This window comes from Crassostrea angulata, chromosome 2, assembly GCF_025612915.1.
Source record: "Crassostrea angulata isolate pt1a10 chromosome 2, ASM2561291v2, whole genome shotgun sequence".
Classification (NCBI taxonomy): domain Eukaryota; kingdom Metazoa; phylum Mollusca; class Bivalvia; order Ostreida; family Ostreidae; genus Magallana; species Magallana angulata.
Window position 1 is genome coordinate 16,434,889 of NC_069112.1, and position 17,936 is coordinate 16,452,824.

Consider the following 17,936-nt stretch of genomic DNA (forward strand, 5'->3'; position numbering starts at 1 on the left):
TTCTTATAGGTAAGGGTTGTTACATTGTTCTAGTTATGACTAAGGCGCTCTTGGCGCGCCCGAGTAAACCGTGTACCAACCATTTTTTGAAGAGGTTTTTTTCTATTTCATGATTAAGTACATTACAGTTTGATTAGCAGTTACTATAACTTGTTAAACAAATACACTACTCTGATATATATTTTCTCTGGTCTGTGTTTTAAGTGATACAAATAGCAATACTTGTAAAGGAAGGAGGAAAAAATATGATGTTTTGATATCACACTCTCTCTTGCTTCTCGGAGATTAACGACGACAGCCAAGCGTCTGGTTGAACGACACAAGAGTTCATAATTCTTTGGTTCATACAATTTTCCAGAAATATTTTGATGATTCCCATGGAGTTTTCTCGAAAGTCTTGTCGGAAAAGTCCTCAAATTCATATTATAAAAATGTGCAGAAATCAGATAAAGATAAGAAACTAGATTTTAAAAGGAAGAATAATCGATTAAATCAACTCTCGTTAGTGCTTCGGTACTTTGATTTAAAAGTGGCATTATATTGTGATATGGAGAGAGAGAGAGAGAGAGAGAGAGAGAGAGAGAGAGAGAGAGAGAGAGAGAGAGAGAGAGAGAGAGAGAGAGAGAGATTAACGGAATGGAAAAACCACATTGCGGATCATAAAGTTTAAAGTTCTGTGATATCGTTTACCATACGTGGGATATAAAATCATTTCTTTATCACGTCACGGTTTTATTATTATATTTATATCCATTCTCTATCAACATATGGTCTTAGAGAATGGATATCCATATAAAAATAAAAAATATTGTCGTGATAAAGGAATTATTTTAAATCCCATTTAAAGCACATGGATTTACGTATGGTCTTAACAGATAATAAAAACCAAACAGCTGTTGCATATTTACAGGAATAGATGTCGTGTAGTTCATATTTCATTTTGGATTTGTCATACTTTAAGTTAAAGATTAATGACCGATAAGTATCCATTCTGGTCCTATAAATATCTATGACAATACAGTTCTACCTGTGTAGCCGTTTTAGTGGTGACATATACTTGGTGATTGCAAAGGTAAGAATGTAGTTTTTTAATTGTCCAACAATCAAAATTCAAAAATGTTAAGAAGCTGTAATATTGATTAAGACATACTTAAAACAGTAAATAAACTATTGTCCTTATAAAGATAGAAATATCGGTGCGATGTCAATTTAGCACAAGGATTTGCGTGAGTTTTAGGGAATTATTACCTAGTAAAGATATTTCAGTTAGCTCTTCAATTATTTAAACAGAAAACTGTAAAAAAAAAACAAACCACATTTATGTTTTCAAATAGTAAAAACAAAATCTTTAAATAAAGACTTGAAAGCTCTATCTAATTCTTGATAAACCGGGCTTTATTTTATATTCAATGAAAAAGATAAGATTAAATTTAAAAGTTGTAGTTGCTGAAATAAACTATACATTTCATTGTTAGGGGATAAAAAATTGCAATGTAAGATTAACACTTAATCACAAAGCATTGCGTTGTAAATGTCTCAAAAGATATTACAGTAAAACTCGGTTATAGCGAAGTCCTAGAGACCAATTTATTTACTTCTTTATATCCGTAATTCGCTATATCCGTATAACGAATTCGTAATAATAACTATAGCGAATTCACTATATACATGTCTATATGTATTCCTAGATCAGACTATAAGTTTTGTTATTTGAGGCTTAGAATAAAAATACATTACTTTGAAACCTTTAATAATTTGATTGTTAGTCGAAAAAATTATATGAAAATAAACTCATTCAAACAATTATGTTAAAAGGTAGTGCAAACTTTTTTAAACTGTTAAGACATTTGTTATTAAAATGTTAAAATTCGTTGTAATTCACTTCTACAGGACTCAAAATCAGTTCGCTATATCCGTATATTCGTTATATCCGAATTCGTTAAAACAATAAAAATTTGCAAAGATTTGTTAAGAACTTTACCGGGGACTGAATAAAGACTTCGCTATATCTGAGATTTCGCTATATCCGTGTTCGTACTTAACAAGTTTTACAGTATCTACAATTAAAATTCGTTAAAAAAAACTTTTTGATGGTAAGATAAAGTAATGAATTAGTTTATCAAACTTCAGATGAAAGTTGGTGTGTTCTTGGTCTTCTGTGTAATGCTACTCAGTGTTGGAGATGAAGTGATCGCGGTGAGTTTACATATGGGGCTCGCTTTCTAGCATATGTGGCTCTTGCCTCTGAAAAAAAAAATGTTATTAAATATTCATATTTAATGTCCTTGGTCTTGTTCAAGTACAAAACAAAGACTTGATGTAATTATCAAAAACACGTTTGATTACATGTATAAGCATTAAATTGCATATATCTTTTTAAACTTTGGTACTGTACGTATGTACGTATGTAATCCAATTCAGTCGTGAAAGTTTTTTGATAATCTTAGACTCACTTACTACAGTAAATGTTAGTTTTTACATTTTCTATTACTATCAAATATTAACATACGTTCTTTTGAAAACACAGGGACTCTACATTTATAAAAGTAGTTACGTTCACTAATTTCAAATGTTAACAATATAAGAAACAAGAACTCAAAGTATTTTATTTTTTCAATCTATTGGCCCTTTGTTAAAATAAATATTTAATAGAAAGAGCAATCATTATCAGAAAAAAGTCTAAATTAGATTAATACAAGTTCAACATTTCTTTTTTATTTTTTTGTTGTTTAAAAATAGTATTTTATATTCTTTCTCTTCACAGTGCAGTAAAAGTATGGAAAGAGAAAACAAAGAATCGCCCGTCTTGGTCTCCTACAAGAAAGGATATGAAGTAATTATTAACATAGTTTGTTATGAGTAGTAGATATATTTGCTAACTTTATACAGTATCCAGGTTTATCTTGTTGCTGTGCGTGAATCAATACTAGTATGGTAGCTGGAGGCATCATTTGTATTTTATGCAGAAATTACGTTAAATAACGCAAAATTAATTAAATTTAGGATAAACACTCGTTTAAGAAAAAATACATTTAAAAGACGCAACATGGGAAAAAATCGCTGTCTATATGACTATAAATCAAAATATTACACTGTTTTATCTTCAAATATTGTGGTTTCATTATACTTGTTGGTATCAATCTTCAAGAATTTGATAAAAATAACAGCTTCAATGATAATTAAATTCGTCGTCAATGATCCTACCAATACAAAATGTTAGTAGAAATTGCACTACCATGATCATTTAATTTCGTGGATCAACTAAACAACAAATTACTGTCCAGATCACCAATAACCAAACGAATTTTACAATTAGTAAAACAATAACCTATATTAATTACTTCCTCTATATCAGGTTAATAAAGATACCCATAAATAATGCACATTTGAAAATTAATCTCCAAACCGACTACGCCATTTGCATGGTAAAGTCAACAGCCATGTAAATGAATTAAATAACACGATATTTATTACCTGTAAAAATCATGCTATTTTTTTACATGAACATAACATGCTATTTATTACATGTATATAAAAAGCTATTTATTACATGTATATAACAAGCTATTTATTACCTGTAAAAACATGCTATTTATTACATGTAAATAACATTATATTTATTACATGTAAATTACATGCTTTTTATTACTTGCAAAAAACTTGCTAGTTATAATCTGCAAATAACATGCTATTTATGACACGTAAATAACATTCTATTTATTACATGTAAGTTACATGCTATTTATGATGTTGCTATAGTTCATTGGATTCTTTAGTGTCCATGTATTAGCCTAAATTTTGTATTTTTATTATCTTAAGTAAATCCCCAAAGAATATGTATGGAACATTCAACAAAACTAACATTTCAGGATCTTATGTGAACTGCCGATTTATTTGCTATAATAGACTTGTCAATTGTTTTGTGTGTAATGAGTTTCATTCGATCTTTCAGGGGAAAATGATGAAACAGAAAAGAAAATTGTATTTACCATTGACAAAGAGGAGAATTGGAAAAGCATATATTCTGTAATATGTTTGCTATACTTTGTGAACATTAAACAAGAAGTCTTCAAACCGATTCATTTCAAATTATTGATAAAAAGTTGTTTGATTGAATTTTTAAATATTTTGATTATTTTGTAATACATTCAATAAACTGTAGAATCATTAAAATCCATGGGGCTCAAATTAATCAGTATTTGTTGGTATCCTTTCCCCAGGAATTTACATCCTCGACGAAAACAAATGCAAAAACTGAAAACCGACGGATCAAGTTATTATATCCCTAACAACTGGCAAATACTCACAGTCAACTAAAATTGATTCTTCATGTATTAAACTAATTCGACAGTTGAAGACAACAAATACTCATTATTAGGACTATTATCACTTGTTAACTGTATATCTGTCCATACAATTGATTAAACAAGGGAACCTAACTCTAAAAGTGGACCAGAACAGTTTAGTACCCAGCTAAAATAAGAAACCGTGAAATTGGTAAAATTAGGAAATTCAGCTGTCATGTATTACATATCAACCGTTTGTTACTTGTAACTTGGATAATTTCCCATTAGTATAATGAAGTGTCAGTTTAGCTGCCACTTCTTATAAATTTAATGAAGACGTGATTGTAGATTGGTTTTAGTCAAAGACTAGCATGAACCTCCTCTTTTACATTACGATGGGATAATAAATCAAACTCTAAAAAAAGAAGAGTATTTGACCATCTTGATACTGATTGGAATAGCTGTGATGTGATATGATGTTAAGATGTAGTTTATGCAAGAGAATATTATGGATCTTAACGTAGACATACAACAATTGTTTTACAAAATTCTTTAAATATACAGTTAAACTTTGTTAAAGCGAAGTCCTAGGAAGCACTGGATTAAAATCGTTTTATCCGTAATTTGTTATATCCCTATAACAAAGTCTTAAAACTAATCATAGCAACTTCACAATATATACACATTTTTTTCTTTCACCGGACTATAATTTTTTGCTAATTGAGGCTAAAAATAAAAATACATTACTTTGATATCTTCAATAATCGGATTTTGAATTAAAAAAATATATGAAAATAAATTCATTCAAAAATTTATGGTCAAGGGTACTGCGATCTCTTTAATTTGTGAAGAAATTCGTTATGAAATGGTAAAGTTCGATATTATTCACCTCTTTGTGGCTCATGTTAACCGAATTCTTATCAACCGTAAAATTTGATAAGAATTTAACCAAGGACTTAAAAAACTTCGCTATATCCGAGAATTCGCTATATCAGTTTTCCTCCTAAAAGTGTTTTGTTGTATTGTACCAGTTTCGTTACCAGGCTGCACTGAAACAAAGGGAACACATTTGTATCACAGCTGTTATTCTTTTCCATGTTTGTTCATGAACACTTTTGATTTTTTCCTGTAAGTGTTGTTATTTTTTGGACTGTGTTTGGTTTTTAGGGTTTCGTTTATTCTGCTTTTAAATTTAGCAACATTGATAATACATCTAGATGGTAAGAGATAAATATTAACATTTGATATATCTTTTTTTTTTTTAACACAAACTACTTTGTAATGTGTTAAACCATAATAACATTCATTGTAATTCCCAATTCACTACACTTTAGCTCCCAATGTTGTACATGTATCGATAGATAAGACTGCTTTTTAAAACAAACTAAAAATCTAAAAAGAGTTTCTTACATTTATTTCATTTACAAAACAATTCATAAGAAGAAAGAATTACATAAAAAAGAACACATTTGAACAATATTTCTATTTTGAAGGCATATAATATTTTCTTATGAAAAAAAATATCAATTGTCTCGTTAAAGGTTGCAGGCAATATAAACCCAACGAAAATATCTTACATATATGTGTCAAAGTAATCACAGTAATGCCATAAATAGTATGGTGCCTTTAGTTTAACGATGAAATTTCATGATAATGAAGTAAAGTAAATTGTAAACTAGTAATATCCTCTTCTGCTTTGTCCTCTACGACCGAGACCTAGAAGTCCTCCTCCACCGAATCGGTCAAGTCCCGAATTCCACCTGTCATATCCTCCACTAATTATTCCACTTCCTAGTCCTTGTCCACCGTAGTAGTTTCCACCTAGTCCTCCACCTCTGTAGTATTCTGACCATTGACAATGGACGACGGAGATCAAAACACAGGCAACGATGAGAGCGAGACAAACTGACTTCATGATTTGATTTTCAATCTGTAATTATAAAAAAAAGTTGAATCAAGTCGATTGTTCAAAATGAGTTTTAAAAAATGATGTTAGACTAGAAATCAGCAGAACAAAACAAAACAAAAATTGCGTGAATTGTGTAATAAGAATAAGTATCCAGTATTGATTTTTTTGTTCGATGAGAGAAAAACAAAGATGAAGAGAGTTTAGCAAAATGTTATAGTTTTGTATACTAACCGTTTAAACTACGTTGTCGGTGTTAGAAAAAGAATGCTTTTGATATTTTTGAGCGTTTTCACGTTTATTTATACTTTCTGAATTTCTGCTTTATTTTGTGATGACGTATGAAATGACGTTATGTTTGAGATTAAATTTTGCCGATGAATGTCTACGTCGTTGTAAATGGACTGTATGCAATGTAAAACAATGAAGGATAACGGTTGGCCACAACGTTAAGATATATTGGACAAGTATCAATGTGAAAACACCACACAGTTTGATAGAGAGACGTCAGAGCTGGTGGCCATCATAGGTCACAGGTCAGGGTTTTAAAGATGTCAAAAGACATAATAATCAAGTATGTAGAGCATGCCCATCTATAGAAGGTCAGTTAATAACTAAGAAGGTATACGATTCAATTATCATATCCCAATAGAACATGCTAATGTCATTCTTAGCTATGCAATGACTGCTTTATTCATTCATTTATTAAATGATTGATTTATTTATTAGTCAGTATTTTCAATTGAATCAGAATTATCACACATATTATAACGATAATCAATATAATTATTTCTTTAGACATCTATATGAATAGATTAAAAATGAGTGTATATTGACAGCAATTTAAAATTATAAATCATAATACATTTAAGTAGAATTGACATATTCAATATATTTTACCAGACCCCCCCCCCCCCCCCCCAAAAAAAAAAAAAAAAAAAAACCCAAAAAACAAACAAAAACAAAAAAACCAGGAATGTACAGGTAATATGTTATGTTATTCAACTAACGTAAATTGATTCATCAAAATAAGCTTTTTTGGGGGTGGGGTGGGGGTTGGGGGTGGTCTATTATTTAAAAAATGTTAATAACATGAGAGAAAAGTATTTATTGGTTTGAAATAGCCAGGTTTACTGAAATATGTTAATAATAAACATTGTTTGAAATGACATAATAATAAAGAACTAACCCATAAAGAAACGACAGAATAAAAACAAAAACACAATCTAAACATTGTTAAATGCTATAACAGTAATACTGATTATTAAGCGTGTATTTTATTTAAAAAATTCTTATTGATAGAATTTTCAAAACAATAAGGCATTATGCATCTTATTATTTTTTCTTTACAAATGTTTTAGATGTTAACGAATTTACATAATCGAATATACATTTCAGTAATGGTGCACTAAATGCATAATTAACGCAAACGTGTTAAACATTTTTATGGATTTTTTTGTCATGGAGAACCTTCAAAACATTTCTGGCGCGGTCAACGAATATTAATGACAACTGGGAGGGGTTACCTGTCGCAGTTTATTGCACGATTAATGGTTTATGGTCAAATACTTGTAACCGCGTCTGGTCTATCAACCAATAGTCAGCTTGTATTCCTCACGTAGAGTGGTCCTTTTGTGATTTTGACTTTGGCAGTTTGAAGGGCTATTTTTGATTATTCGGTACGTCATGCAAGACGTCATCCTGAAAGAAAGTTGACCCATAAGAAAAGTATAAATTGTTACGTGAAACTGTAGAGTTAGCATAAGCTACTTGTATTTGATTTCGATCATTCGCAAACGGTTGTAACTAGGTAAAATACATGTATACTAATATTGTTTAACTTCTAATTTATTTTTTTTCTTTTATTTTTATATTCTATGCATAATAACATGTAACATATATTTTTAGTGAATTAGTTTAAAATAGATCTTCACTCAGTTTAACTTGGTATATTAATGTCATTCAAACCAGACTGTACTTATTTTTATGTTCGGGTTTTCTTGTTTTATTACAGACAGAAGAGGAAAAAAAACATGAAGTCTTACTTCTCACTCTTGATGGCCTGTGTCCTGGTTTCAGTTGTCCAAGGTCAATGGGGAAGCTACTACGGGGGTGGTGGAAACTACTACGGTGGATACGGGTCGGGAGGTGGATATTACGGGGGCGGATTGATCGGTGGCGGACTCGGAGGATGGAATTCTGGATTTGGTCGAGTCGGTGGCGGTGGGTTACTTGGACTCGAGGCCAGAAGATTAGGCAGAAGATATTATTAGTGTCTTAAGTGTTCGAACCAATGGAGAGCAGTTTTCACCAGATTATTTTTATTAATTCTGCTGAACAGATTATATCATCGGTCGTTAACTACAAGACATCAATTATGTTCAGTAACATGACTATTTAATTCTATAATTTGTGCATATAACTGATGCTATCCGTGTGTTATAGTTTAATGTGCCATACGTTTTAGAATTACATCGCAATATTTATTATGTGTTAACTATTTGTTGTATATTTTTGCTTTTTGTATGTTTTGTAAAAAAATAAAAGTAAATATCACTATTTCTAACAATGATATTCAATTTTATTTTGTTGATTTAATAATATTACTGACTCAGTGTATTTCTTACATCAATGGCTTTGTATTTACGTATCCTTAAAAGTGAGCCTTATTAAAAAAAGTTTGATGCCCAGGAAAATTTTTAAAACAGGAAAATGGTATTTCGTTGTTGTATTATGTCCTTTTGAGTGATCTCCAAGTAATTTGCAAATTTTTACTTTACTATAGTGTCATTACATAACATGACGATTATAAAAATTACTTCTGAGGATCAATAATAAATAAGGCATGCTAGCGGGCATAAAAATATGCACCTGAAATATCGAAGAAGGTAGCTATAGGCTCACATTTTCTAGTTTTTAGCTATATTTGTTTATTTGTTTATATTTACGCGGATTATAATGCACTGTATTGTGCAAATATGACCAATTACACTAACTGGCACACTGTTGAATATCATATTATACTTTTGTACAAATATGTTACATGCTATGCTTTTCTATAATGCCCATGGTATTACCCGATATCACATCAATGTACACACATTTTTTAGAATTATCAGTTCACATCATTCAGTTGGCAGCAAGGTGTGGAGAAGCTGAATTCAATCAGTATGTTTGATGTTCTCCCGCTCAAATGTTTGCTATCTACATATATATGAAAAGAAACGCAAAGTTTCATATGTTTTAGAGTTTTATTTAGCTATCGTACTTAAAGTCAAGAGTTGTCAATCATTTTAGATTGCCATTTTGGCGACAATTATTACCTCATCATTAATCCAATATATATATATTTCCTGTAATAATTCAGTTTCAAGGTATTATATAGAAAATGAAACATATCTCTGATTTATATATCGAATTCTATTTAACAGTACGATTAACGATTTAACATGTTATTTTTATCATGTTTTGTTCATTATTCCGGCTGTGTGTAACACTATCCTTTCTGGATGATAGATGGTAAGAATTTTTTCTAATATAAAAAAAAATCAATTGTATATCTTTGTTTCCAAAACCACGTGTCATCAAGAACCAAACGTTTTACACGGAGACACATTGATTCTGAAAATTAAAGGCATTCTCAACCACCATTTACATAAGTTATCTCAATAGTAATGCATTTCCAACTGCTATTAAAAATATTTTTGAATTTTAATAATGGTTGAATTTCAATAGCGGCAGCACAGTAGTTCTTAGAATGAAAGAAATCCTTAACTACCATTAAAATGCTATATTTTAATAATGATAATTATAATAATTAAATACATTATAAAATATTGAAATGGTGTTTGTATTTCAATCATGATTGTAAACTATTTCTTATTATGATATACATAACCAAACACTATTGAAATCATTTATTTCAGTAGTAGTTTTAAGCGTTTAGAAAAGACTGGAATACGAGGCTCATGGGACACTTAATTGGTCAAAAAATAAAACTCTCCTTAGAATACTATCGTGATAAAGAATAGCAGACTGTTAACTTATGAGGTACAAAATGAGATCTTTATTTATTGAATACCCTATATCAAATATCAAATATCAGAACATTGCACAAATAAGTACCGACGAATTTCCAATCCTTATTTCGAATCCTCTATGAACACAGTTGGCCATATATAGGTAGTTGTATAACAAGTTTTAACCTCTAATAACGCGTTAAATTAAGACGCAGTAAGAAAACAAATTAGCAGCTCAGATTTATGATTAGTTGACCCCTGGTAAGAGGCCACACAGTTGTTTTCTTACCTTGAAATTTGTAAAGAAAACATATTCAATCTTAATTTAACATATCTATTGTGTTCAAACTGATGTCTATGGCTACATCTTCTATATAAAGGCAGTCAAAAAGTCAATATAAGTCAAACATTGCACGGGTACTGACTAAGAAAAGTAAGTACACATATTTACTAGTATCAAATTATTGCCTTAACAATTAAGGTTTTTTAATGGATTTAACTATTAAATTATGATTTGTGGACATAATAAATATAAAATAACAAACTGAATCTTCTTTAACATACTCAAACGTTAAGAAATATATGCTTTGTATTGTTTATTTTATGCAAGTGTCTGTTTCCAAACTTCTGTTGTTTTGTATACAATTTGATATGATATGAGATACATGTACCTTTAAATTATGAAATTTTAATAACCATGTTTGTTGCTTCCTATTATAGGTACTGCCTATCCGAGTTTGAAAAAGGTGGGTACATCATCCTTCACTCTAATTAAAATTAGACGTTCTGAATCCGCTACCACGTCTAATTTTAATTAGATTGATCATCCTTTTTAATAATATATAATATAATTAGTTCATGGGACCAGTGTTAAAAAGACATGGTTTGTTACTGTTTATCATTACATGAAAATATGTTTTATAAAAATACAAAAGAAAATTATTCTCTGTATTCTCTGTTGTCCTTCATAAAAAATTCAGCCGAAAAAAAGCAGTCTTGGTATGACAAGTATTTTGAATAATATGCAGAAATGAAAAAAAGAAACGATTTTTTTTCATTTATTGATTTAGGAAACCATGATTACAGGCAACATTTATCTAACTGATTGTGATATCAGCAATCGTATTGGCGGATGTGTCGAATTCAAATGACAAGAGGACAGCCAAAAATAAAATAGAAACATTTGGGGAAGAAGGCCCTGCACAGATTATCAGAGACTTGAATCAGATTGATAAAATAAATAATGGACGTGACTCTGCCAAGGGGTTTCCAACAGACCGGCTTTCAAATGTACAGGACTTTACTTCTTTGCCAACACTTAATTCGCTGTCTCAATTTTCAGACCAGAGTGTCCAACAACAAAGAGAATTAGCAAAGTCATTGCAGTCAACTACATTGCAGGATTTATTACAGTCTTCCTTAAGTAATAAGGCCAACAAACAGAACCTGCCAAAGGTACTTGATCGTTCCTCTATTCCGTCGGCATTTCGAAATCAACCTAGAATATCTCAAAGAAAAACAGACTCTGGTTTATCTTGGAATGATGCAGCTTTAAGATCTAAAATATTAAATCAAATTGATGAGATCCTCTCTTCTGCGACACAATCTAGTCCTGAGTATGATTCTACAAATGCCAATCAAAATAACCCTTATCGTAGCTTGAACAACAACCAATTCGAGGACGTCATTGATCTCCACAGACAGTTCCCTAATGGTAACATTGAGTTCAATGACGTTTCACCCTATCGATCAAACCAAATGTCATACATGTACAATGACCCCGGAGCCACAATGAATCGACGTATGGACCAATATCCGCACCAAATGGATCGTATGACTTACCCATTGGATACAAACTATGATTACCTTCATTTCGGTAGACCATATTATTTACCAGAAAGAAATATGCATTCCTCTTCCACAGGCTCTGGTCGTTTGTTTCGCAGTAGATATATTGACAATCTCCCTTCCATCCCTAGATATACACATAGAGTAGATCAACAGGATTTTTACTATCCTCGTGCAAGAAATGATCGTGCATTAATCACTTCAAGACAGCAAAATCGACTTCCCTCGAGAATCCAGACTCAAAGTCAATTCTTTGGCTCCAGGGTTGGAAGAAACTTGGGATTGTTATCTAGAGACGCTTACTGGGACTCGAAATGATCGTCACTTTCCTTATCATTGTTTCTGTCATTGTCTTGTTGAGAACTGTTGTGCGATTTTAATTGTTTAGCTCCATGAAAATCCAAATATAGTAGAATAACTGTTTTATTTTTTCATTTCAAAAAAGAAGTTTATTGGAAATAACATCCTTTTTAATATTATTAGACGAATATAATCGAAGTTATTTGACAATTAATGTGCGCTGTCAATTACAAAATATGGGTAATGGATGTAAAAATACAAAATGATTTCATCAACGTACTCCTTTCTCTATACACAATATGATGATACTCTATACTTTATTGCTGATAAGGATATAAGTATGAAATATATTCGTAACATTTTGAAACAAATGCGATTCTTTGAAGATTTATATGTCATGCATCGTGTTTTATTCATTTTATCATTAAACTTCTTGCAAAATGATCGTTTCTTGTGAAGGTTGTTTTTTCTTGCTTGAATAAATAAATGAAACATGTACGAAAATGTAGCAAAGCATATTTACAAAAATAAAAGGTTGCCAGATAGTTTAATGCTTAAAGGGTCATTGAGATTCAATCTTTATGGACTTTGCTCGTGTAAAACAAGGAGTCGTACTTTAACTTTTAGAGGTCATGTTTAACATAACAAAACACGCTAAATTAGCATTTTTGTAAATGATTACTGGTTGTTTTTTTCTTCTTTGTCCGTGATCGATACTAAGTAGGTTAGTTACTGATGTTGAACGAATGATGACCTCCCTTTTATCTAGTGAAAACACTTAGAAACTGAGTATGATATATCACTTCAGTAAAGACTTATGCTACTCTCGTAACTTTAAAACGTTGTTTGGTAATTAAAAGTGTGTGTGTGGTGTGTGTTTGTGTTTTGATTCTTGGTTTTTGGGGTTTATTATATAGTCAGAATCCGTCCAAATGTATGACATATTATTTCATTTTTTGTTGTTGTTGCTTTTCCAATAAAAAAAAACCCAAAAAACAGAAAAAAATATTAATCCCATAACAAGTAGTCAGTGCTTAAATGTGTAAAGAAATGTTAGTTTTATTTTTCAAAATAACATTAAATATAATGAAAATAGATTTTATAAAAAGAGTTTTGTTTTAACCTTAAAATGTTTAAATAAAACTTTAATATCTAAACTCGCTCAAAACATTGTACATGCAATTTCAGTTCATGCAATACCAAAAAATAGCTTTCAAAAAGTTTTTGTTTCAAAAAAAAAAATACTGGAGTAATTATTCACTAAAAATACAGCGATTCTTCGATTTCAGGTTTCACTTACATTAACCCGCCACCGATACATGTAAGTGATGATCCCAAATGTTAAAGGGTTTCACGCACAAAAATTTCTTCTCTTTAAGAAGGGATCAATCTTTAATCAAACGATGCGGGGTAATTGCTTACAAAAGTGGTTGACGTCACATTTTTCAATTTACAGGGTATAAGTAGATACACAAAAAAGAATCAAACACTAACTATTCTTTGTCCGTAGCAAACTTTACCTCAGGTAAGAAGTGTTCTTTTTAAGATTCTAATGTTTAAATATTTTAAAGGTGATCAGCTCAACTGTTTTTTTTTTTTGTTTTTTTTTTTGAAAACAGTGCGCTCCCTTCAACAAATAAATGGAGAGATGTTTAAGTTTCAAATTCAGTTTATAATATTTTCGTCAAAAATGAAAATTAACCGAAATTAATTTAAAAATATGGACCTAACTATCCGTCTTGTATATATATGTTTGATAAATATTTCGAATAAATGAATTTGATTTAGGGTTTTGTTTTAAGATAAGGGTCATTTTACAATAAATATCAGATTTATAACCAGTCAAACGTAGAATTCAAATTTAAGGATTTCTTTTTCCACATTTGCTTTTCTAATTTTTGTTCACAATTTCACAATGATTTTGTAAAATGTAATTACTGCATAAAGCACACACCAAATTCAAGGTCAAGAGATAGTTAATATTGCAAGTTTAGCATTACTATACAGAATGAAGCTTTCTCTTAAAGTCAACCAAACGCCGGATAGAAGGATTTAAAACAGTAGCTCAATTGCCGATACGTAGTGTTAAAACACCGTTTATTTATAAGCCAGTATCTATTTTCTTATTTTAATAATTCGTTCGATGATCTTATCAGGAACTATTTGTTTAAATCAAACATGTTTCCTTTATTTCAAATTAAATAACAAACGCAGTATTGTTTTGACCTATATTTATCATTACTAAGGGTACTTTTTGCTGCAGAGTTGTGTTCATGAAATTATATTTAATGACTTTACCTGATTTTATTTTAACTTAGCTCCATGCTTTCAAACTTATTATTACATTTAATTCTATTTTTAAAAGTATTTTTGTAAGTCATGTCAAAGAGTATTAGTATGTTTTTTTATGTAAAAATGCAAAGTTTAAAAAAATTATATAATTCAAAATCATATTGATAATTTGTAAAAAAAAAATGAAAAAAGTGTAAATTAATATGTAAGTACCTTTAATTATATATTGCAGCAACATTTAAAATACTAGTATTCACTCTTTTTTAGATTAAAATGTTGGGGCGATCTATATTGGTGTCGCTTCTGGCGATTTGTGTGTCAGCACAAGAGAGATCATCCAGCCAGTTGTCTCGATCATCCTTTTTACAAGATGGAGGTCAATCGTCCTGGTCATCTTTGCCAAACAGTGTCGATGTTAGACCCCATAACGAACGTACTATTGGGACTGGCTCTCTTTTACGAAACCAGGGTTCCCGAATACAACCGTTCAATGTACCTGATTCTACCGAATTTGGATCTCTGAACTTGTTTAATAGGGATAGTAACTCCCTCTTTAGTAGTCAAGGCTCCATGTTGCAACCAGCCGACTTAGGATCTCGTAACCTACGTAATCTTGACAGTAGATCCCTATTTAGAAATCAGGGTTCCATATTAGACCCGGGTGGTATTCCTGTCAGTCCATACAGCTATGAACCGTATAGCCTTGGATCATCTGCATCAGACGGATCAAGGTTTATGGATATAACAATGAGGGGCCAAGGCATGCTCAATAGAAACCCACGGATGAATCGAAATGATATGTTTTCATCAAGGGGTCTTAACTTGCCCAACCTCCAATCTAGCTTATTACCCAGGAACCAGGGATTATCTGGTTTTTCATCAGACGGATCTTTCTCTGTCCTTGACGGCAGGTCAATTAGGAATGATGTGTCCGGTTTCTCCAGAAGCATGCCTTGGGAAATGTCTCGTGGGTCAAGAACAATGAATTCATTTCCATTTCAATTTCCTGACAGAAGAAACCTAAACGTTCCATCAATGTCGTTGAGTCAACGACAAGGAGCGCCCTGGAGGCTTCTTAGAGGCACTCAGAGTTCACAAAGGGGATCGGGTCAGCTTGCTCTAAATCGTGGATTGGCAGGGCGAATAGGAAACGGACTGGGATTGAATAGATTAAATATGCAACGCGATATGTCCACAGGTCCTAGGAATGTTTTGGGAAGTTTGGGTCTTAATCGTCAAATGAATGGCATAATGTCATCAAACAGCAGATCTGGGAATAACGACCGCCCAATGGATGAAATATCGGTAATGAGAAACAGAGGAAATACCTTTTCTACTGGAATGTTGGGCAATAACGAACCCCTTATGAATAACATGTGGGCGGCACAAAATCCCCAAAACAACTTGGTCGGAATACCAGTGACACCAAACCGTCTTACTCAATCATCACTAACATCGAACATCGGTCGAACCTTTCCAAGGCTTTCGTCTTCTTTGAGTAGAGACCTCGGGACCTCGCACTAGTAGGACGACGGTATACCAGCCAACTTCTGGTTCACAGATTGTTGGTCAGCGCCGGGGAACAGGGAGAATAGCATCTTTCTAAATAATTCATACTTATTGTTGTTCAAAATAAACTGGTCTCATGAATTAAAAATTGTTCTTGATAATTATTACTAGCTTAAACGTGCATGGTATTTAGGTTTGCTCATTAGAACCTTACATGTTTGTTTCAAAATGAAAGAAAAAATATGATGCATATAAACTGTAATACAGGTTTTCAAGTATGTTTTAATGCATATGGTTATCCCAACAAAGCAAGTCTTTTATCCCCGACACAGAAACTATTCCAGGAGGCGGATGTTTTGTCCAAATAGACATTAAACATTTTTTTAATATAATTTACCTGTATGATTCTTAAAAAATATACATATGTAAAATGTAATGATTGCTAAAAATGTTTATAAAATAGTAATAATAGTTTACTTGGTGGTCATGGTTTGAAAATAAGTAGATCAGGAATGTGTATGGGATCCTATGATGTAAAATTCCAACACTGTAGTATCCATAAAGAGACACTTTATACAAGAAAGTATTCGTCCGTGTTTTCTTTTCGTTCATTACGCTCTCGCTGTCCGCAGGCTAGTTTAAGACTCAAGAATTAAAAAAAATGAAATATTTTTTTTATTAATTTGAATCCTCTTTTGAATTAATTTTTGAACTGAGAATGTAATTATAATAATATTAAGAAACCATTTTAACAAAAATGTTATGAGCAGGGACACGCCTTGCGGGTACCTGCAGTGCCGGTGTATTGAAGAATAATGACCGCCGTAGAATAATGACCGGGGGTCATTTTTCTACGTAGAATAATGACCCCCCGGTCATTATTCTACGCAGAAAAATGACCCCCCCAGTCATCATTCTACGTAGAAAAATGACCCCTTTGCCTGAAGAATAAGTGTCATTTTCATAAAAATGAGCACACTCCACATGAAGAAAAGTGACCCCCCCCTTGTAGATTAAAGTTGTTCAGTATATTTAAGGTCTTCCGTTTCCAACGGAAGACCTTATTGTTATTGCTTTGTTTCTTTTTCCCTATTATTAAGGTCTTCCGTCTTCAGCGGAAGACCTTACTGTTTTTCTACGAGTTCTCATTCTTCTATATTATTATTATTTTTCTCCTTGGTAGACACCCTTAATATCTCAGCCATTTCTCAATCGATTTTAATGATTTTTACAGGGATAATATCTTTGGTGAATATCTCTTTGCATCCTACTTCCTGTCTGAAAATTCACTTCCGCTTCTGAATTATCTCCCTTTTCCCTGTATTTTGGAGCATGATGTTGTCCACGCATCTCCTCAGGAACCGTTATAGTTAGAGACTTGAAATTTATATGCAAGACAGAGTGGTTATTGTAGATATGCTTGCTTGTTTTAGATTTGTCAAGAAGCCATTTTCCTTGAAGCTCGCCTGGACCCGAAAATTGGGATTAAAAAACGTTGTAATTTTTTGTGGTTTTCTTTAATTATCTAATTTCTGAAAAATATTTTGTTAAGACATGTAACGTTAAAATAGTTTTTATTTACAAGACCTTTCTTTTAAAATCAAGAAAAAGGGGCTAGCCCCTCACACAAGAGGACTAAACGGCTCTAAAGTCTTTAATATGTAGCCCTTTACTAAACCATATTTTGTGAAATGTTATATAAGCAAATATGTTCATCTCACAGTTATGTATCCAGGCAATGTAATGATTTTTCCATGTGTTCGGTAATTAAGGGTT

The 17,936-nt window shown here is 31.6% G+C and overlaps 1 protein-coding gene and 1 long non-coding RNA gene across 2 annotated transcripts; one reads left to right on the forward strand and one right to left on the reverse strand.

Moving 5' to 3' along the window:
* Positions 1 to 5,683: 5,683 nt before the first annotated feature.
* On the reverse strand, positions 5,684 to 6,470 carry LOC128172273 (uncharacterized). The gene is made up of 2 exons (XR_008242233.1): positions 6,427 to 6,470; positions 5,684 to 6,216 (listed from the first exon to the last, which is right to left on the reverse strand). It is a non-coding gene; the product is annotated as an uncharacterized LOC128172273 (long non-coding RNA).
* Positions 6,471 to 13,840: 7,370 nt separating this feature from the next.
* On the forward strand, positions 13,841 to 16,402 carry LOC128172255 (uncharacterized). Its single transcript, XM_052838056.1, has 2 exons — positions 13,841 to 13,884; positions 14,919 to 16,402. Exon 2 carries the CDS (start codon positions 14,925 to 14,927, stop codon positions 16,173 to 16,175), a length of 1,251 nt encoding a protein of 416 aa, XP_052694016.1. The 5' UTR covers positions 13,841 to 13,884; positions 14,919 to 14,924; the 3' UTR covers positions 16,176 to 16,402.
* Positions 16,403 to 17,936: the final 1,534 nt, after the last annotated feature.